Source organism: Lynx rufus, unplaced genomic scaffold (genome assembly GCF_022079265.1).
Source record: "Lynx rufus isolate CCGP_SWC_20201006 ecotype Redwood Valley unplaced genomic scaffold, mLynRuf1.p SCAF_16, whole genome shotgun sequence".
NCBI lineage: Eukaryota > Metazoa > Chordata > Mammalia > Carnivora > Felidae > Lynx > Lynx rufus.
Genome location: NW_025814830.1, coordinates 48181199 through 48202990, shown reverse-complemented (window position 1 = coordinate 48202990; position 21792 = coordinate 48181199). Strand labels below are relative to the sequence as shown.

Here is a 21792-nt window from a genome sequence, read left to right as displayed (position 1 = left end):
AAGAAAGAGAAAACTCTCATACCAATTGCCACGATGAAGAAAAAAGGTTAGAAGAAACTAAGGAGAGAAGTGTTTAACGTTTCCCAAAAGACATAGGGAATACGTCAAATTCAACAGGTGTTGCATCCACTGTGTGCACAGAGAATAATCTTTGTAACGTCCATACTAATAGTCGCTGCACTGCCCAGCACTAAAATTCTGGTTAAATTTCTCAAGACAGAATTCAGATAGCTATCCAGAAACCCTAGCAATAAGCAGATACTTGTCAAAGGCTCTAAACAAAGCCATCCTGCCAGCATATGGACTCTGAGATCCAATACTAACATTTAGGCAAATAATAAAGTCAACATTGAACAACATTTGCTTTTTTATTTGTCGTAAGACTTAATTCTCCCTGATATTTTTTTCTTTGTCATAAGACTCACTTCTCCCCAACATGAACACACACACACACACACACACACACACACACACACACACACACACAGAGCCATACAACACAAAGCCACTCTTAAAGGAAACGTTTGAGGAATGTTTTAGAAAGTACATCTGGCTTCCTAATAACCTGCACAAGATCCACAAAGTCTGTTAGGGAGATGGAAGTATTTTATTGATCATAAACTTGAAATCACTTTTTTCTAAACGGGACAACTCTGTAATATTCTGTTCCCTTCCCAGCTCAGCTTAGCCTTGAAGTATATTCACCGCTTTTGTAAGCTAGCGTCCCGGTGGTATGCCTCCTACACGGCATAGTCTGGAATCTTCAGCTGTTCCATCGTTACATTCATCTAAAGCCATGAGGTTTGCTCTTCAGGGGTGAGTTTGAAATTCTTTCACATTCACGTGCCTCTCTATGAACAGTTTAAACAAGAACCCATGATAGTTAGAGTTTAAAGAAAGTATCCTCTGAACATTACACACTATTAAATTCTTCATCCCAAACAACACCAGCTTTCTAAATAACTAAAACACACAATCTTGAAGTCACTCCTTAAAGACTGAGTATGCCATTCTAAAATTTAAAAACCCTGAAGTTTAGCTAACTTTTAAGTGTTACATAATGGGGTGGTGGTGGCGGGGGGGGTGCCTGGGTAGCTCAATTGCTTAAGCGTCTGACTTCAGCTCAGGTCGTGATCTCACAGTTCATGGGTTTGAGCCCCACATCAGGCTCTGTGCTGACAGCTCGGAGCCTGGAGCCTGCTTCGGATTCTGTGTCTCCCTCTCTGCCCCTCCCCCTGCTCGCACTCTGTCTCTCAAATATAAATTTTAAAAATGTTTAAAAATAGGGGCGCCTGGGTGGCGCAGTCGGTTAAGCGTCCGACTTCAGCCAGGTCACGATCTCGCGGTCCGGGAGTTCGAGCCCCGCGTCGGGCTCTGGGCTGATGGCTCAGAGCCTGGAGCCTGTTTCCGATTCTGTGTCTCCCTCTCTCTCTGCCCCTCCCCCGTTCATGCTCTGTCTCTCTCTGTCCCAAAAATAAATAAACGTTGAAAAAAAAAATTTTTTTAAATAAAAATAAAAATGTTTAAAAATAATATTTACATTTTACGTAATAGGTAATAAAAAAAAAATTCCAAGCTTGCTTGGAATTTGTAGATCCATATATTACGCAAAAAACGTGACCCCTTTCTCTGCAGCCTTGACAAAATATTGAATGCTAAGTTCAAGCTACGACTCTCTATGTGAAGCTCAGACAGTGTTCACCGCAGCCTCTACCATTTGAGGAGCTACGAGACGGATCGGAGTAAAGAAGAATTATGGCAATTATAAAACCTTGCTCGTCTACACTGTCAGGTTAATAACCGGCATTAGCAGAGCTCAGCCATACCATCACCAACTTGGGAAACAGAGAGCCCGGGGCTCCAACGCTCAGTCAAAACACTGAGCAAAGCACAGAAGCTAGCAAACGGAGAGCCAGCCAGCAGCGGAAAAGCAATCCATCCGCAAAACAAAACGAGTAAGTACGCCACTCAAACGAACCACCGGTTTTTAGCACACGATCCGACTGGCGTGCGACTGCTTAGACCGTTAGCATTAAGCACGAACGTCAAAAAACGCAGGATGAGCTTTAAAAAACAATCCTAACAGAGCCACACGCTTCTTACCACAAGGCGAGCAATGGAGCTGTGATTCATGTAAATACAGGGTAGGCAACTCCACCTGACCGCAGATCCACACGCTCTGCGAGTGTAAAGCGACTTTTCCCTCACCGCATACCTACTACGGGTTTTGCTTTCTTTTATGGTTGCTCAGAAGATGCACACATGGAAATGGAGCTGAAGAAAAATCAGAGACTGATAGGAAGACTTTTCTTTTCTTTTTTTTTTTTTTTTTTTTGGTTGAGATAGCAAAAGTTCTCTTTACAAGAGATTTGGTAATCATCTGCGATGTCTTCCCAAGAATTAAAAAAGGGGGCTTTAGGGGCGCCTGGGTGGCTCAGTCGGTTAAGCCGCCGACTTCGGCTCAGGTCATGATCTCGCGGTCCGTGAGTTCAAGCCCCGCGTCGGGCTCTGTGCTGACAGCTCAGAGCCTGGAGCCTGTTTCAGATTCTGTGTCTCCCTCTCTCTGACCCTCCCCCGTTCATGCTCTGTCTCTCTCTGTCTCAAAAATAAATAAACGTTTAAAAAAAAAAAAAAGGGGGGGGCTTTAGTATCTTTACTTTTGAAATACAGATAGAGAAAGAGAGAAACAATTAGAAGCCACCTAGAGCCATATGTGTATACAAGGAAATGTGTGGTTAAAAAACAACAACGATTATTCCATAAAGATAAGTTAAATGCTCTCTAGAGCACGAGGATAAAGGTGCTAACATCTCGGTTAGTCTGTAGCTCCTGCAAGGGTCGGCACCTTCTCTGGTTCTACGCTGAAGATTTGGCACCTAGCAATGGAGAGTCAGTATTTTCTGACTGCACAAATGACTGACCGAAGGGTGTTTCTGGGCCATGAGTGGCCAGTCTACTCTCCTCACAGCCCTCATCACAGGCCCGAAACCAGTTCTAAGCTCAAGAATCCACAAGGACGCAGATCGTGTAAAACAGCCCGGCCTAACTGTAGGCAAATGGCCTGCTGGAGGCAACGAAGTCTCAGCCTCTGAGTAATTCTGCTCGGTGGTGGGCACAGGACCCCAGTGTGGCCTGCCCTTCTGATTTGTTGCGAGTCAGGAATCAAGATGACTTTCAAGTAAAATATCCTGATTTCAGCATGTTGGCAGGTAAACAACGACAAAACCAAACAAAAAATATGGCAAGCCACTGTTCTCTCTGTCCTGGCTGGGGGGCTCTCCTCGTAACTACCTGGCCCCCACACAGAGAAACGAGCCGGCATAAAAATGTTCCCCTCCCTTAACTACGATCAGGATATTGACTTCCTCAGCAGCAACGCAGGGAAAGCTCCAGACGTTTCTACACCATCCTGCTTCAGACAGACTCAAACCGGAAGAAATGGGGCATCACAGGGCTGCACCCTAGCTCGGAACACTGAGGCACAACAGACCAGATTTTTTTTTTTTTTTCTAGAAAGTATCACCCAGCCCGAAGAACTGTTTAGGTAGGGAAGAGGTGGAGTGAGGACAGAAGTGTGTGTTCGATGCTGAAGCTCCAGGCGTTCTTGGGGATATCCCACCCCCTTCTGCGGTGATGCTGAATTACAGCCTCCCCAAAGATGCCCAAGTCCCAATCCCTGGAACCTTTTAGACAAAAAGACTGCCTTCTACGGCCACAAAGACTGCGGATGTGATGAAGATAAGAGCCTTGAGATGGGAGATTATCCTGGAGTACCCAGGTGGGCCCCAAGGAACCAAAAGTGTCATTGGAAGAGGGAGACTGGACTCCACAAGAGAAGGTGAGGGGACGTGGAAGCAGAAAGTGGGGTGGCACAGTCTGAAGGTGGGAGAAGTGACTGCACACCAACGAACACGGACAGCCAGAGGATGGAGTCTCCCCCAGAGCCTCGGAAGGAGCTGGTGCTGCTGATGGCCTCACTGTGGCCAGTGAAAGGGACTTCAGACCTCCAGGAACTGCAAGGGAATGGATCTGTGTCATTTCAATAAAGCAAACACGCGTGGAGTGTGTGAATGACCAGTGCACACACGTGCACTTGGGAAAGTCTAACAGTCCCACAACGGTGACACGGAAACAAGGCCGGTGTCCCTCCCGTCTCTCCCTGATCAGGCCAACGGGTGCTAAAAGAAACGCCAGGCCTGCAGCAATTACGAGACTTGGTAGAATAAAGGGCCCTCGTGCAGAGAGACCGACAGCTCCCCAGTCAGCTTTTCGGGCAGAAAGGACGGTATCCCTTGCCAAAAACCTGACTCCGCTCCCTGACTGAGATGTTTCCTCGTATGGATCTGTTACAGCACTCTCTACCTTGTCAAACACTCAATCCGGTAACTGTACGTGAACCAGGAATTGAAACTTCCTTCACTAATAAAGTTGTAACGGTGTTTTTTTTTCTTTTTGAATGCATTTGGAATGCAATGCCGATGTCTCCTCTGATAGAAGCTTCTCCAATTCAGCTGCTGTATTAGAAGCCACGCAGCTGCCTTGGCCAAACACAGCCATGCAGAAAAACTGAAGGCAGTCGGAAGACACATCGAAAGATGCGAAAAGTTTTGAGATTTCCTCCTTGCAGGCATTGGGGGCTGACAGAGCAGAGGCTGCCCATTTGAAAGGGATTGATTATTTTCATTTGTTCAGTTCACGTGATCACCAGGAAAATGGTTTCCAGAATCAAGACGTTGCTGGCAATTTCACTGATGTCATGTGAGCAACCAGCACCCAACCCAGCTCACTCTCGCCTCTACAGAGTGGCCGTGAGCAGGTGGGGAGCGGCCTGAGCAGCTGGAGCTTAAGGAACCAGGAAGGAAAGCTTACTGTCCAATAACAGACATCTCCACCGAAGAAAGAAACCTCAACACAATTGGAGCCCGCGGCCGTTCTGCCTCTGCAGAGAGTTCCTTCTTGTCATCCCAGATTTCTGAGTATCTGCCACCTCTGGAGGGACAGGCTCCAGTAAGACTTTCGGGTCCTTACCACCAAATCCACTGCCAAATGGACAATAAAGTCACTTGAAATCAGGTTACCTTTCTGAACCGGGAGGGGATACCTGCAGAAACCTCTCAGCACATCCCAACAAAACGTCAAGAGATGCTCTATTAGCCCACCCATTACAGAATTAAATTACTCTCTTCCTCCTCCTCCGCCTCCCTCCAAACCTACAGCCTCCTTCTCCTGCAGGCGCCTCTTCTCTGACCACTATTGGGATTATTTTTCCACACCCGCAATCGTACGGTACTGTTCCTTTGCCCATTGCCTTCTAGCCGATCCTTACAAAGTAGGTGACAGCAGCAACAATTATTGTCTCGATTTGACAAATGAGGAAAAGTAAGGCTCAAAATAGTTAAGTGGCTCGCCTTACGCTAATGACAACCTGTGTCACGGGCCAGTTCTCATCCTGACATGTCCCCAGGAGTCTCCAATTCCTGCTTAAGTGCCGATAAAACTCTATCCAAACACCGATACGGTGTTTGGTCTGATCACGTAAACGGGATGGCAAGGATGGACATTTGCGCAGAATACACCGGGCCGTCCTGGAAACCCTCCCAAACGCAAGTGAGCAAGCGCTCTCGCTCCATGCCCTCCGTACGAAACGTGCACTCGCTCCACGTTGTATGCTGTTCCTTGCTTTTCACCCCCAAGCTGAATAGATCATTTTCCTTCACTGCAACAAAAATACCTTGTCTCTCTTTTTTTTTTTTTTCCTTTTCACTTGATACATTTTTTTTCTGGATGAAGCTATCTGACCTCCAACCAAAAAATCCCTAAAAGGTTTCCTTTCACACTAAAGACAAGTCAATGCCTAAAACGGTTATTTAGAAAGGTCATTTCAGGACAAACTCACAGATACTAAGGCAGCCTTTTGAGGATCCAAGAACCAGGAAGCTAGGAAAATACCAAACTAATTTCAGTAACCCGATCGCCTTGCCTCCCATTCCCAAAATGCCTGCAGTCTACTAAGCGCCTGCAATGTTGAGCAGACAAATCCCTGGGCACTCTGATGTTCCCATCTTTAAAAACTTTGCAAAATAGGAATGCCGGCTGTGCTTCATAGATGTGGAACAAGAGTTCAGAGAAGGGAAGCAACTTGCCCCAAGACACTCAGATGGGACGTGGCGAGGCCCGGTTTTGAAACTAGGTCACGTCTGCTTCCTGAGCCAGTATTTCTTCTCATGCACCCTGCTGCCTCTCCAGATAGAAACTCGCTACCTATCAAGCTTCCCCTGCCTGTCAGCAGAGCTATTTTCAGCAGTGGTACAATTTCACCACGAGGGAGCCAGGCTCATCAAATGAGATAATGCACAGAAAAGCTCTGAAGAGTTGTAACCATCATTAATAGAAGATCTGGGGGGACATCCACAACACCAAAATAACCAAATGTCGCCCATGGTGTCACCTTGGGACTCAACCACTGCCGTTAAGTGACCAAGTCAGAATCTTCTGGGGGGGGGGGGGGTCCCTCCTTAAAAGCAGGCATTAAGCGGCAGTGCCCATGATTTGAGTTGTAGCTGGTATAACAGACAAGACAGACACTCAAAAGTTTTTACCGAAGCAAACAGGAGTTAGGCCAACTTCTTCCTCATGATTTTTCTCTTGATTGCAAGATTGAACGTGTGCTTAAAGTAATAGACACTTTCAGATAAATTAGTTTCTCACGGAAAGGGACATTTTGAATATTAAATTATACCACATGAATGAAGCAATGAATTAGCAATCGATACATACCCAACGGTCACGAACATCAGATGAAAAGGCAATTCATAAAAGAATAAACATAAATGACCAAATGCAGAGCTGATCGATCTAACTAATAATCAGAGATACGCAAATTTAACCGAGACTTTAAAAAAGAAAAGCTGGGGCGCCTGGGTGGCGCAGTCGGTTAAGCGTCCGACTTCAGCCAGGTCACGATCTCGCGGTCCGTGAGTTTGAGCCCCGCGTCAGGCTCTGGGCTGATGGCTCGGAGCCTGGAGTCTGTTTCCGATTCTGTGTCTCCCTCTCTCTCTGCCCCTCCCCCGTTCATGCTCTGTCTCTCTCTGTCCCAAAAATAAATAAACGTTGAAAAAAAAAATTAAAAAAAAAAAAAAAAAAAAAAAAAAAAAGAAAAGCTAATCTCCAAGGCTGGCAAGGACACAGGGCAAACGCACATTTCAAATTAGCACAGTTTTCCAAGGGTTGTGGTTTGATCAAAAACCAGTGGAGACGGTAAGGTTAGGGAACGAATCCCTTGATTGGACAATTCCACTTCCAGAAAATAAAACTGCAGCGCAGTCCCGGACGGGTACAAACGTTTCATTACAAGACGTTCGTCTCCTTTCAGTAGCGTCACCAAAAGCTTTTGAAATCCACCCAAATGTGACACGGTGGGAGAATGAGAAGAACCATGTAAGAAAACACGACACAGTGACTGAAAATGTTGTCAGATATTTAACAGCAGGGAAAGATGGTCAGGTTCCGTGGTTCAACAGAAAAATCACAAAACAAGGGGAGGGGAAAAATGCTCAGAATCCCACGTGCTGAATATGAACAACTATTTCTGGCTGGGAAGAACTTGGGGTGATCCTTTGATCCTTTTTCCTTATCTGCATCTTTTTATGTTTACTCATCCGCACTTTCTAAGTTTTCCGTAAGGGATTTAAACCGGTAACAAAGGATTGTAAAGGACTTAAACGTGAAGGCATACGAAGCCACTCTAGCCTGACACCTGGCATATGGACAAGCTTGACTGACGCCAGCTCTCGCCCCCCCGTAAGTCTCCCCCCGATCCCCAGTTTACAACACCGAGGAGGAACCAGCACCCGGGCTGGCGCAGAGCGGGCTTTCATAGACTTGTTAAAATAAATGTGTCGGGGGCACCTGGGTGGCTCAGTCGGTTAAGCGTCCGACTTCGGCTCAGGTCATGATCTCGCGGCTTGCGGGCTCCAGCCCCACGTCGGGCTCTGTGCTGACAGCTCAGAGCCTGGAGCCTCTTCAGAGTCTGTGCCTTTCTCTCTCTCTGCCCCTCCCCCACTCACACTCTGTCTCTCTCTGTCCCTCAAAAATAAATAAACATTAAAATAATGTTTAAGCATTAAACATTAAAACATTAAAATAAGACTTTGGACTGGGTGAGCTGCCTGAGAAGAGCTTGGTCGGGACTGTGCTCCTGTCCTTGAGACACGGAGGCAGCAAGCAGCATGGAGAGGGCCCGGGGCACGAGGTCAGGAGCTCTCCACTCCAGCCCCCCCAGCCCCATTAACTCAGGGGCCGTGTGACCTGGGGCAAGTCACCTCACCTCTCTGTTTTTGTTCAGACTCGTTTCAAGACGGCTGTGCGCCCTGGGGTGAGAATTAAATAAGACATGTGTGGAAGCCTTGTGAATTCTAAAGGGCTATGGATAGGAGATGATATGACAGTAATCAATAACTGCTAATCTGGAATATTTAAGTACATTTTATTTTTTTTTTTTTAATTTTTTTTTCAACGTTTATTTATTTTTGGGACAGAGAGAGAGACAGAGCATGAACGGGGGAGGGCCAGAGAGAGAGGGAGACACAGAATGGGAAACAGGCTCCAGGCTCCGAACCATCAGCCCAGAGCCCGACGCGGGGCTCGAACTCACGGACCGTGAGATCGTGACCTGGCTGAAGTCGGACGCTTAACCGACTGCGCCACCCAGGCGCCCCTAGTACATTTTACAGGTAAGGGTGAAAACGAAACATATTGCACTACTGTTCACCTCCATTTCCGTGCAACTACACAAGAAACTGCTTTGACCGTGATTTTGTTCCCCTTTGTAGGAGAGAGCACGCTCACAGGAAAGGCCTCGCTCCATCTACCTTGCCAGTGTGTCCCCAACCCTAGAGAAATTAAAAAGAGCACTGAAATATGAGCTTCCTCGCCCCGCCCCGCCCCACGTCACGCACACAAACTCTCTCTCCCGTTCTCTCCTGCTCTTGACCGCATGAGCGCACAGTCTCACGTCTCGCCTCGGGGTCCAGTGAGGAAACCTTGACTTGCTTTCGGAGACAGCACGATGGTAATCGGGCTTGGAGCAAGGCTCCGGAACACCACGCAGCACAGCCTGCTGAACGAGTCACTCACCGATTTGAAACAATTAGATCCCAACTGTGTCACACGGCTACTTAACGTAGGAGGACACTTCCTCTTCATCTCCTTTAGTTGGGCTGATACAGACCGGCCATCCCATGCAATGTAGTGCTGTCTACGAAGCCCAAGGAAGAGGACACATTTAGGCCAGAAACTCCTGCCTTTGCAATTTCGATCAACTTGCCAAAGGCTTCACTTAAGACAGCTTTGCAAGAAGGCCTACCGGCCACCCCAAACGTTATTCCGGAAAAGGCCGAGGACGTAGGTCTGAAGAGCACAGCGTAGGTGCTGCACCAAGCGCAGGAAAGGACGTGGGCCACGTCAGACTAAACAAGCCAGGACCCAGGGCGTTTCAACGGCCAGCACACCGTTGATCACAATATCTGTAATAATTCCCAGAATAACCATCTAGTTGTGACAATTTTTATTTCATAAAAAAACAGACGCATCTGTGTACGAACGACCGAAATAGCTTTCCTCCAGTGAAAACGTTCTGGGGTGTTACAAGTGTATTCACAATGCTTTCCCGTCTCCATCATCTTTAGGAGAGAAAAAGTAAGCTGCTGAGAAAAAGAATGGTACAAATAAAAAGTCATGTAACGTAGTGTACTCGTTCTGTCCCCATTTGAAATTTGAAAATAAGCAGTTTCATGAAGCCAAAAGTGTTTCCTTTCCTGGGCCAAATTTCTGTTTGAGAACCGAAGCATGCAATTAATGGGTTGCCTCAAACTCTAGTTAGGGAGCCAAAATAAAAATCACACTCCTTAAGATCTTGTACACACACGGCCCTGGCTACTTGCTTCACCTTAAGTATTTGGTTTCATATGGCCTCTCTTATTTAAGAAACATATACTGGATCCAAAAGGACATAGTTTCTACTAGTACAAAAACATATCATTAATAAACAGTTTAATTACAAATAAATTATATAATACTGCATAAGGCTGAGGTGGCAGGGGCAAGGAAACTATGTTCTTAGAAAAAATTCTAAGATCACCAAGGCATTCTAAATGAACCTTAAACAGAGGCATTAATATTTAAATATTACAATTTCTACTTAGAAAAAAAAAATCACATTATTGATAGGCCAGCACACTCAAAACCAATAATGTCACAAAAACACATGCCCTTGTGTAATCTGGCAGAACAGGGCTGCTCCTTGAACACAATGGACCTTTTTATTAAATGGACCTCTTCATCCTTGGCATTTTATACAAAAAAACAAAACCCAGAAAAAAAAAAGGGGGAGAAAAGGAAAAAGAAACAAACATGACACCAGGAACAGTCTTCAGTTTGAACTCTTTCACCGAGAAGTACAGGGACTAAAAGATATGTTAGGAAACTAAAAGGCATTATTTAACAAAAATGAAAGCAAGACCAGCTGAGGAGGAAAACTATATTCAGCAGCCACCGACCGCTTTTGTTTAACGGTATCAAAGAGCAACAGAGCCCTCTAGTGGAGGAAAGACAGAACTGTATGAAGACCTTTCTCTTCCAGGCTAATTTATTCCAGAAAATATGCACAACACTTTCTCCAGAACAATCATATGTCACTGTAGTATGGAAAACCAAAAGATCTAATACTTAAACTGGGTATTATGTGAAATAATTTCCAAAGTTTCAAACTTTGTAAAACACCTGCAACCTCAAATCAGGGTAGAAATCCTATTTTTTAAATATTTGCTTTAAGTTATGATTTTGAACCACTCTGTCATTGAACAATAACTCATATGACCCTCTCTTGTTATAATGGCACTGAAACAAATGATTGAAAATCTAAACCTACATGCAAGTATGAAATTCCACTCTTAGATGACAAAAGAGTTTGGGATCTACAAAAAAAATATGTACCAACTTACACACAATTTACATGTTATTATATGTTTATATATACTTAAATATCCTTTGTATATTACCAATTATGAGATGAGGCTCATTAGAATATCTCAATTGGTCTCTTCCTTTAGATATATAGCTTTCTTAAGATTTCCACATACTGGGGCGCCTGGGTGGCGCAGTCGGTTAAGCGTCCGACTTCAGCCAGGTCACGATCTCGCGGTCCGGGAGTTCGAGCCCCGCGTCGGGCTCTGGGCTGATGGCTCAGAGCCTGGAGCCTGTTTCCGATTCTGTGTCTCCCTCTCTCTCTGCCCCTCCCCCGTTCATGCTCTGTCTCTCTCTGTCCCAAAAATAAATAAACGTTGAAAAAAAAAAATTAAAAAAAAAAAAAATTTCCACATACTGTGAGCTAGATCATGTGATCTCCGTGGACATTCAGTGTCTAAGAATATTTCAGCGTAAAATGGTCATTTAATCCATAAGGTACTAATTCTCAATTTTATGTGATATCATTCAAGCACTTTTTTTAATATTGCCAAAAATCTCAAAATGGTTTTGGAACAAAATAATTTTAAAGCCTTTTTACTTAATATAAAGGTATATTTTAGCATAAAAGAAAAGTGGTCACAAAAGTTTTTCATTTAAAATGAGAGTTTAAATTTCTAAAAGGTTATTTAGAACATTTCAGAAATTATCTCTCTCCAAATGAGCACCAGTTTCTTAAAAAGAAGATAAATGCCAAGATCCCACTATTCTGAGTCGTACTGACAGTCGGGAAAGGAAAGGAGGCATTTCAGCCTCCCAAGTGCAATGACAATGACCCTGTACGAGTACATTCTGACAAAGAAAATGACTCCCAAGTTAGCCTCAGGCCTTGGATTTATGGGAGCTTTGGGAATAACTGGGGGGCAAAAAAAGTAAACGTATGGTTTAGGACAGAAGGCAAAATTTAGTAACAGTAGGTGTGGAAAAGAGAGCAAAGAACTGAAGGCATAAAAGAAGTTAGTCCAGTTCCTAAAGGTGAAGTGTAGGTGTAAAATCCTCAGAATACACTTCTGTACGTGAAGAAGATACTTTGCCTGTATTACTGTTGAACTGGTAGAATTTATACTAGATACGAATTCATCATGGAGGTGACCAGAGGGATAAAAGAACACGGCAACTATGCTTTGCACCATAATTTCAACACATGATTTAGGAACAGGACCCCAAGCTTTAAAATACGGGCTCTCAAAAGCCAAAACGAGCAATTTCAATGTCATACTCTAATGTCATTTTGGGATTCCTACATGAAAATCTGATACCTTCATTTTGTTTTAGGAGAACAAATTTAGGGGGGATTTTCACAGCTTGAGCATACCCATTATCTCAAAATGGATCAATTTCGTTATTTCAATAAATACACATCATCAGAATCCCTGTAATAAAACACAGGGAGGTGATTATATAACATAAATACCAACAGAAAGTGAAGCGTAAGTCCTAAAACACACTTCACTGTATATACCAAGGTGGCCAGCTAGTATTTCTTCAGGGAACAAAAGTTTTATTCCTGGTGATGAGTTCTGCGGCTCACAAATCGAAAGCAGACCAGGCTATCCTAGATCTAAAGTCACGACATCTGATGCAGCCCAATGTTATGAAGGTTCAAAAGGTCAAAGGAACTTTTCAACTTGAATCAACTCTGGAAGGGATTGAAAAATCAAATTTAACTAGTGGCGGTTTAAGGCCGCAAGGAGAAACTTTCAGCATCATTGCCAATGAACATCACACTGAAAGTATCTCGTTTGCTCATAGCTGTGACTAGTTTTTAAGTGGACATTTGACAAAATCTGGTCTCACTCCTTAAACATGATCGTGCTGCCTGCTCGTGGCAGCAGAGGGCGTGAGTCCCAACAAAAGCCCCTGCTAACGGGAGACCGTCAACAGGGAGGGCGCTGTCCCACACTGGGTGCTTAGCGAACCCCTCACTGGAAGAACCCTGCCTCTGACGGGCACGTGTCAGCCCGCAGATCCAAGAAGATGGCACTTCGGATGGAACCATTTACACGCAGAGCCGAATCAGGGCGACTGACACGTTGAGTCTAGAAAAGTAGCGATGGGGTCCTCCAGGGTGGGAAATCCTAGCCTAACACATCCCCTCTCCCGAGACTTCCCGGTGAGGTGTGTATTTAACGATCACCGTTAAATGGCGGCAGCCATGTCCACTCAGCTTTACCAAATCGAAGCCAGCAAACAAGTCACTAGATCCAGAGAGTCGCCACTCAGCCGACCCTCCCTGCTCAGCGCCACGCCGAGCACAAACGGAAAGCAGCTCCTCCCCCGTGTCTACTGCTTAGCGGTCGCGACTGTGGGGTTCCAGGCCTCTTGGTTTGCTAGAAGAAGCTCTGGGTGAAGAGATGGCTTCCCCCGGGGCACTGAGAGGCTGATCTCCACAGAGAGGGGTCCAAGCTACAGCTCTCAATCTACAAAGGTCTTCAGGTTCAGAACGCTGGTTGGACAAAGGTCAAGGAGAGAAGAGCGTTAGTTTCCAAGGAGACAGCTTCCGAATGCTGCGAACGCTCGCAGCTCCCTAAAAAAGGGGGACAGAGCTGAAGCCGGGGGTGCAAGCCACGGGCGGGATGTCCCCAGCAGTTACACACAGTGAGCGGGCATCAATTTATCTAAATTTTATCTAAACTGTGGCTAATTTAGAGAATGTTGGGGTGACATCATGTCAAAGGGATTACCATCATTTAATGCAGGTGGCAAACTCTCTCTGTAAAGGACCAGGGAGTAAATATTTCAGGCTTTGCAAAGCCATATGGTCTCTACCGTGATTACTCAGTTTTGCTGATAACACGAAAACAGCCACAGACAAAATGGAAACAAACGGGAGTGGCCATGTTCCAATAAAACTTAACTTACAAAATCAGACACCAATGAGACTTAGCCCACCAGCCAGGGTCTGCCAACCCCGAGTCTAGATAGCTGAACTGCATCAGCAGCAATGCCTGGTTACAGACGTGAAGTGTGAAAACAAAGATTTCAAGAACGCATAATGCTTTGTGCCGACATCTCTTCAGAATCCTTCTATCTCCCAGAATCATTCTGATCTTTTTGAGCTGAATTAAGTGGGAATCCCTCCAAATGCCTTACTTAGTACTACAAACTATTGAAAATTCGAAAAACTCTAAATATAGCTCTGTATCACTCACAGCCAGGGGAGAAAGACAATCACACAAAATCTGCTAAGAGGCCGCTTCAAGGTGGGCAGGCTCCCAGTGCCTCACTGAAGTTCATCAAGGAGAGGTGTCCCCTCTTACCTCCCGACCATCCCCGCCCATCAGAGAGAGCGAGCCTCACCGAGAGCAAATTCCAACAAGGCAATGCCTTGTGGAGAATTTTAAAAGTATAAAAAATAAACAGTCACTGGAAATACCAGGTTTGTAAATCAGCATTTACAAAGCAAATTGGGTTACCTATGTTTTTAGTCAAGGAGTCACCGCTCCCAAAATAAACACTGCTCTGCCTCGTTCCAGCCCACACTACTCCAAAGAGAACAGACATCCACAAGGGTAAAGGCTGGACAGTTAACGCACAGTAAGGCAGGCTCCAAATTTCGGCAAGAGGAAAGTGAACGCCAACACCATTAAAGCTCTGATGGAAGATGGTTCCGGAATGCCCACAAGTCTTGGAAATGAAGATGCTCAATTCACCCCGCATTCAGTTATTTCATTTGAAAAGTGGTGATAGCAATTTATAAATTGACATGTTTCACAGTTCAGGAGAAGGAAGGACTTTATCTAGAAGCCACAGCCTACTTGGGCAAGGACGCTTTCTAAGGCAGCCACGCAGGATACAAAAGTGAACTTAGGGATGATGAAAAGCCACGAGCCTGTCTTCAGCCTCTTTTCTTTAAGTCTGAAACCACTGCTGCCGAGGGAAGGTTATTTGCAAGGATTTGATTGCTCGGAATTTTCAGTGCGATATTATTTCAAAAACTAAGCATAAAAACCTTTAGCGCCACCTGGACCTAAGCTTCCCAAGAGTGGAGAAGAGAGGGGCTGAGGTGTCGGCACTAAAGGCAATTTCCGAGGGGAGGCTGGAGCTAGAGAAGAAGCCGGGGGGAGGAGGGTGTTTGAATAGGAAGGGCTGGTCGCCCCAAGGCCCTCCCAGCACTCCTTCCACTCTGAGCTTTAGGATTCGCCACCACTGCTAACTGGACCACAGGCACCTGCCTGCAGTGTCCACCAAGTGGATTATGGACATCAGAGAGGAAGAGTCTTCAAGAGGTTCAAGGTCCATTCCAACGAACACCACATTCACTCTCACTGCTGCAGAATCCCCTCCTTTACGATAGTTAAAGATCCATCGAAACACAGCTCTCTGTGTACTGTGAACCAACTCAACTAGTCCTGGATCACAATCTTTGATGCTTTCGATGCTGCAAATCTTTGGTGGAGTATTAGCCATACCCAACGGTCTGCTCTCTGAAGTCAGACAGAACAAAGTTTGAACTCTCGCAAGGAAAATAGCCAGTAGTCACGCACCTTACTGATTAAAGGAAAAAACTGTCTAGCCAGAAGAGTAAAGGAATGAGATATTTTAGTTTCCTGGTTAACTGAGTGTTAAATAAAAAAAAAAAAAAAAAAGAGGTTTTACTTAATTCCTTAAGCACTGATTTTTTTCTTAATTACTCCACACCGTGTTGGTCCACACCTTCACATAAGAACAGTCAAGGCAATCAACACAACATATTGCTTCTTGGGTGACTGAGGATCCAGCCATTATTTTTAGCACAGCAACATCATCAGTTTCCACATCAATGATGATTATATAGAATTCACCCCAATACAGAAGTTCAGAAGATATTCTGAGCCTACGATGAGGCCTGAGAGTTGATTTTAAATAAATTCCCTTTCTGGGGCGCCTGGATGGCTCAGTCGGTTGAGCGTCCGACTTCAGCTCAGGTCACGATCTCACGGTCCGTGGGTTCGAGCCCCGCGTCGGGCTCTGGGCTGATGGCCCAGAGCCTGGAGCCTGCTTCCGATTCTGTGTCTCCCTGTCTCTCTGCCCCTCCCCTGTTCATGCTCTGTCTCTCTCTGTCTCAAAAATAAATAAACATTAAAAAAAAAATTTTTTTTTTTTTAAAAATAAATTCCCTTTCAATTTTTAAAAATTCCATTTGCCTCTTTGCCTTCATAGACAAGCATAGTCAAGACTTCGGCTCTGGGACTATCGCCTGCTCGACTGTACAGAACGTATCTTCACCTCCCGCGCTCCCCCTGATGCTGCCGGGGGGTGACTGCGGAGGTTCAAGAAGGAGTAACTGAAAATCAAGAAGGACAGAGCAAGGAGACAATGGAGGAGGTGCACAAAGGGTGAGAAGACAAAGCTTAAGAAAGAGGTGGCCAACGAGGCGGGGGTGGGGGGAACACGAGGGGCCAAAGGGCAGAGAGAACTTGCCAGAAGACACCCAAAGGTAATTCTATGTTTTATCTGCATCCATCAACCTGAGGATGCAAATCCTTACTCAGAGCTGTTTCGTTCTTACAGGTACGTGCACTGATGTTAGTGGATCAAAACAAAGTAAGGATAAAATCACATGGAAAGTTCCTGTACAAGCCTCTGCTCTGCCACGGTTCCTTCCGGCAGCCCCTGATCCTAAGGAAGGAACCCTCTGGAGCCATCTGCCTATGACGTCACTGCAGTTGAGAGGGTTAATCCAGAGGTTAAGACAAGGACTAATTCCCCAGCTTCACAGAGGAACGAGATCCTGTTCCCAAAGGAACTCAGTGACCAGCTGAACCCTGTAGCAACCTTTCTCCCCCTATTTCATTACCAGTCAATTCTGGTTTCAAAAACCCAGGTAGCTGAAATGTGTCCTCACACCACACAGACCGGGTCGGGAGCCCTCGCACGGAACGGGCTGTCTCCAGTCCTTCAAAACCAAAATGGCCACCACCTTGTGCTGAGTGTCCAGCCCTCAGAGAATTCACGGCCGACCCCACCCCCCGCCCCGCCCCCGGCAGCCCCCAGCAGCCCCCAGCAGCCTTGCATGAGAACAGTGCGGTTTAAAAAGAGGCCAGCGTCTTCACAGAACGATAGCAGAAAAGGCTATCAACACATTTTTAAATTAGATAACCACTACGAAAGATTTCATTATGGTTAAAATTTAAGGGACAAAAAATAACAACAATGACCGTAAGGTATGGCCTACCTATGCCTGAATTGGCTCCGGTGACCACAACCACTTGGCCAGTGAAATCCCGGCCCTGGAGTATCTCCATGGCGGTGGTGCTGCTGTCGTATCTCTGTCTGCTGGTCGGCTTTGTAGGATTATCGTCCACAGTGAACGCCAGTCTTGGGTCCAAATAGGTGGTTCTTTTATTTATATGGCTGCAAAGGAGAAAGCAGTGAACCCAGGCATTTATAAACATGAGATAATCTTATAGTTTGGACTAGGCAAACCCCATTTTTCATGTACTAAAAAGGCTTATTCTTAACCCTGGAAAGAACTGGCATCCATTTAAGTCTGTCTTCTGGCCTCCAGAAGGATTACATTCCTGCCTGGAAAGATAATCATCAAATCCTTTTCTTCAGAACTGCCTGTAAAATACGCTGCAGCATACAGAAAGCACTGTCTTGTATCCTAAGATCTCAAAAAAGGAGGCAGCTTTGGGATTTTTTTCTTTTTTTAATTCATGTAAATGTGGCTGTAAGATCTGTCAGCCACTCTTTTCCATAGATTTCAGGGAAATCTCTGAACCCTGTGCAAGGGCAGAGAGGGAGAAATCTCAAAATGATATTTAAAAAAAAAAAAAGTGTGAACATTCTGAAGTTGTAATGATTTTCATTTTAAGACCATATTCATACCTCCTTCAAGCACTATAGTTGTGATCTGGCTTTGAGCTAAGTCTTACAGACACAAAATTAAAATACATTGGTACACACGGATTACGAGGTTACTCCTATGTAACAGATTTTTCTTTACATTTTAAATGTACTCTCTCCGATCGGAGACAAAAGACCTCAAAATATCTTAAAAACCATTAAGAACTAACTCTCCTGAATAGATGAGATTTTGTGACTTAAAGTTTACTTGTACTATATGTGTGCGCTTAAAACGATATAGTTTAAAAATCTATGGGGCGCCTGGGTGGCTCAGTCAGTTATGCGTCTGACGTTGGCTCAGGTCATGATCTCACAGTTCGTGAGTTCGAGCCCCATGACAGGCTCTGTGCTGACAGCTCAGAGCCTGGAGCCTGCTTCGGATTCTGTCTCCCTCTCTCTCTGCCTCTCCTCCACTCGCTCTCCTTCTCTCTCTCAAAAATAAATAAACATTAAAAAAAATGTTTTTTAATCCATACTTATCACAAGTAGAGAGAGCCAAGAAGAAGCCAACTTCCATTTTACTTATAACCAGAGCTGCCGCAGAGGCATTTGGACGGGCACAGCGTGAGAGGCCACAACGTGCTGCGGGGCCACCAGCCGGGGCCACATGTATACACCTCTCCCGGCTCCTCCCAGACTTCCCTTTGGGAGCCTGAGAGAAGCCAGGGTGAAAGCATGTGCACCATGGGAAGGGACCTGGGCTTTCCGCCCCATGCCCAACCCCGGCACAGGTTGTGGACATCATACCAGCACGTCACGGTAACAGGCTCAGAGGAAAGGGGCCAAGGAACTACCCAGGAATTCAACAACATCAATGCTCAGTAGATAATATAAGTCACAGTATCTCTGTAAAAAAAAATAGTAATAATAAGACTCCATGGCCATTAAGCACCACTGTCTTGAAAAATATACATATGAGAAAATGCTCACAAGATATTACATGGGAATAAAACAGGTTACTGAATAATTCACACAGTACACTCCCTACTTTTTTCTAGTTTAAGGAAAGCATGTGTATAGAAACCAGACTTGGAGAATAAATCAAAAAATTGTTAAAAGTAGTTATTCCTACTGATAAGATCAGTTATATACACTACATGTTTTTCTATATTCAAGGTATATTACTTTCACAACTAAAAATTCCTACTGTGAAGCAAAACAAGGGGCGCCTGGGTGGCTCAGTCGGGTGAACATCTGCCTCTTGATCTCGGCTCAGGCCAGGATCTCACAGTAAGATCAAGCCCCACAAGCCCCACGTCAGGCTCGGGGCATCAGCGTGCATCCTGCTTGGCATTCCCTCTCCCTCTCCCTCTCCCTCTGACACACGCACACGCGTGTGTGCACACTCTCTAAATAAACAAGTATGCTTTAAAAGAAAAATGACGGGGCGCCTGGGTGGCTCAGTCGGTTAAGCGCCCGACTTCAGCTCAGGTCACGATCTCGCGGTCCGTGAGTTCGAGCCCCGCGTCGGGCTCTGGGCTGATGGCTCAGAGCCTGGAGCCTGCTTCCCATTCTGTGTCTCCCTCTCTCTCTGCTCCTCCCCCGTTCACGCTCTGTCTCTCTCTCTGTCTCAAAAATAAATAAACGTTAATAAAAGAAAAATGACTGAGAATAGTTTCTATACAGCCACTTACTCGACAAAAAAAACTTGTCCGTTCTCATCGGTCTCTTGCTCCCATCCATACGGCAAGTCTGAAACACAGGAAGGCTGGCAGGTCTGTGCACGGCAGGGGTGGGGTGAATGGACACGCGGCCCAGGGTCCGGAGGCGCCACGCCCTCCCACCCCCACCCCGAAGCCTGGCCCACCGACGAGCAGCCACGCTGGGCCACACTCAGGCCGAGTGGCCGTTCCAGAAAGCCCAAGAGAGATCACCCTCGCCAGCCCACCCCACTCTCATCGCCTCCTCCACCCCGTCCCGCGAGCTCCTCCGAGCAAGGAAAGAACCTTCGAGGAATGAGAGCGGCCTGTCACCCCTCTGACCGTGACAGTTTTCCTAGGTCATTTATGCTTTGAATACAAGGTTCTTCGCTCTATGAGAACAACATACGGACCTCCCGCTATTCGTTTTCTTTTTCCAGTTTTCGGGTGTTCCCACTGGGTCTTCTCTTCAGTGTGACTGTGAAGAAAAAAAAAAAGTTAAAAATCCACAAAAAACAGTAAGTAAAGGGTTACACTTCTAAAACTTAATAAGCTGCATTAACTTTTTTTTTCCCCTCCCAAACAATACTGTCTCTCAAGAGTAGTAAAGCCAGAGTTCAGAAAAGAAATACTCAGAGCATAAATGTTACTGTTTGCACCAGATCCAATTCCCTGGGTGGGGAAGAGCAGCAGCTGGAGGAAACCTCCGGAAAGAACGGCGCCGTGAGCTGCTCCAGAGGAGGAGGGGAAGGGCACTGGGAGCAGGTGTGGGTCAACCCCAGGAAGCTCAGTCAGTGAAGCCCTCAGAGCGTCACACGGGGTCTGCATTTGTTTTCGTTTTATTCCGGGATAGGTGGCCAGACTTCAGCCTAACATATAATGCCGATATTTAGAGATCATTAGATAGATTATGAATCTTAAGTATTTATTCTTCCCACAGATGCAACTTCAAAGTGTTTTAACACTGACTCCTAATTGCTCCCAAGAGGTATTTAAGAATGTGGCAGGATAGCCCCAAAGGTCAACTAACTGCCCACCCAGCCAAGTTACTCAACTTCAGAACCTCGATTTTCCTACTTGCAAAATGGAAAGAACCCTAGAACTGATCTCAAGGAATGCTATGAGGAAAGGTACATAAAGGGTTGAACACAGTACCTGCGTGTAAAAAGCCTCAAAAGTGCTACCTATTATTTTAAACAAATCAGATATACAAACTAGTCTCATTTTTGTGGTAAATTTGGCATTTTATCTAACAGCATACAAAGTTATAATTAAAATCGTGAGCCAACAACAGACTAGAGACACCTGTTAACAGGTGATGAAGTGTCGGGAAAAACAGAAAATTACTGCATCAGAGAAGCAGCTGGATGTTGTAAGAGGCATTCAAAGGAGAGGCTGGATTTCCTAAAAGTTCACATACTCGTGCCAAAGTAGAAAATAATGATTAATCACTGACATCTAGATGATAAAATCTCAATATTCCTTCCCCACCAATTGCTTTCAACAGAACAAACAGAGCAGGAATCCACTGGAAGATGTGACACCCAGCAAGCAGGGTTTTGTGGGAAATGCCGGCTTCCGGTCTGTTTTTGCAAACGCTCAGTGGCAGGTGCAGGGTCACGGGGGACACGACTCGGGGCCAAAGACTCGGGCGCCTGCATGCCTGCAGTCAGCCAGTCTCCCTGCCCCACAGCCACCTCACAGAGCCACCGGAAAGGTAAGGGACGCTCTACCTGTGACAGCAACTGAACATTGAAGTCACTGTACAAATGTAGGGTTATCAGCAGCAATGACCCACTTCTGCTTGTACCTCGGCCACCACGAACTCCTGCTTGCAGAAAGGGAGACCCTGAGTCCCCAGTAAGGACGAGCCCCTCCTCTCTGACACAGCCCCTGCGTCTCCTCGCACACTGGAGGGAGCGGCCAGCAGACAACACGGACACCCCCAAGGACACACGCCGCTCCCGCTCTTTGCCCTGCCCTACCCCCTGCTTCTCAAGAAAGTTTACGGGGGCGCCTGGGTGGCTCAGCCAGTTGGGACGTCCGACTGCAGCTCAGGTCATAATCTCGAGGTTCATGAGTTCGAGCCCCACGTTCAGCTCTGTGCTGACAGCTCAGAGCCTGGAACCTTCTCTAGATTGTGTGTTTCCCTCTCTCGCTGCCCCTCCCCAACTCATATCCTCTCTCTCTCTCTCTCTCTCTCCCAAAAATAAATAAAACATTAAAAAAATTAAACAATAAAAGTTTACAGATGTGATCATTTTCCTCTGCCTGGTGTTACGAGTAGTTTCCATCCCAC

The 21792-nt window shown here is 45.7% G+C and overlaps 1 protein-coding gene across 2 annotated transcripts in view; it reads right to left on the bottom strand.

Moving 5' to 3' along the window:
* The window catches only part of WWOX (WW domain containing oxidoreductase), a 978183-nt gene that overhangs the window by 951814 nt on the left and 4577 nt on the right, over positions 1-21792 (bottom strand). For both annotated transcript variants that reach the window (XM_047078801.1, XM_047078802.1), the window contains exons 2-4: positions 19907-19971; positions 19488-19545; positions 17180-17358 (exon numbers count right to left, since the gene is read on the bottom strand). In XM_047078801.1, the coding sequence (XP_046934757.1) occupies positions 17180-17358; positions 19488-19545; positions 19907-19971 (302 nt within the window). The remainder of the gene's footprint in view (positions 1-17179; positions 17359-19487; positions 19546-19906; positions 19972-21792) is intronic.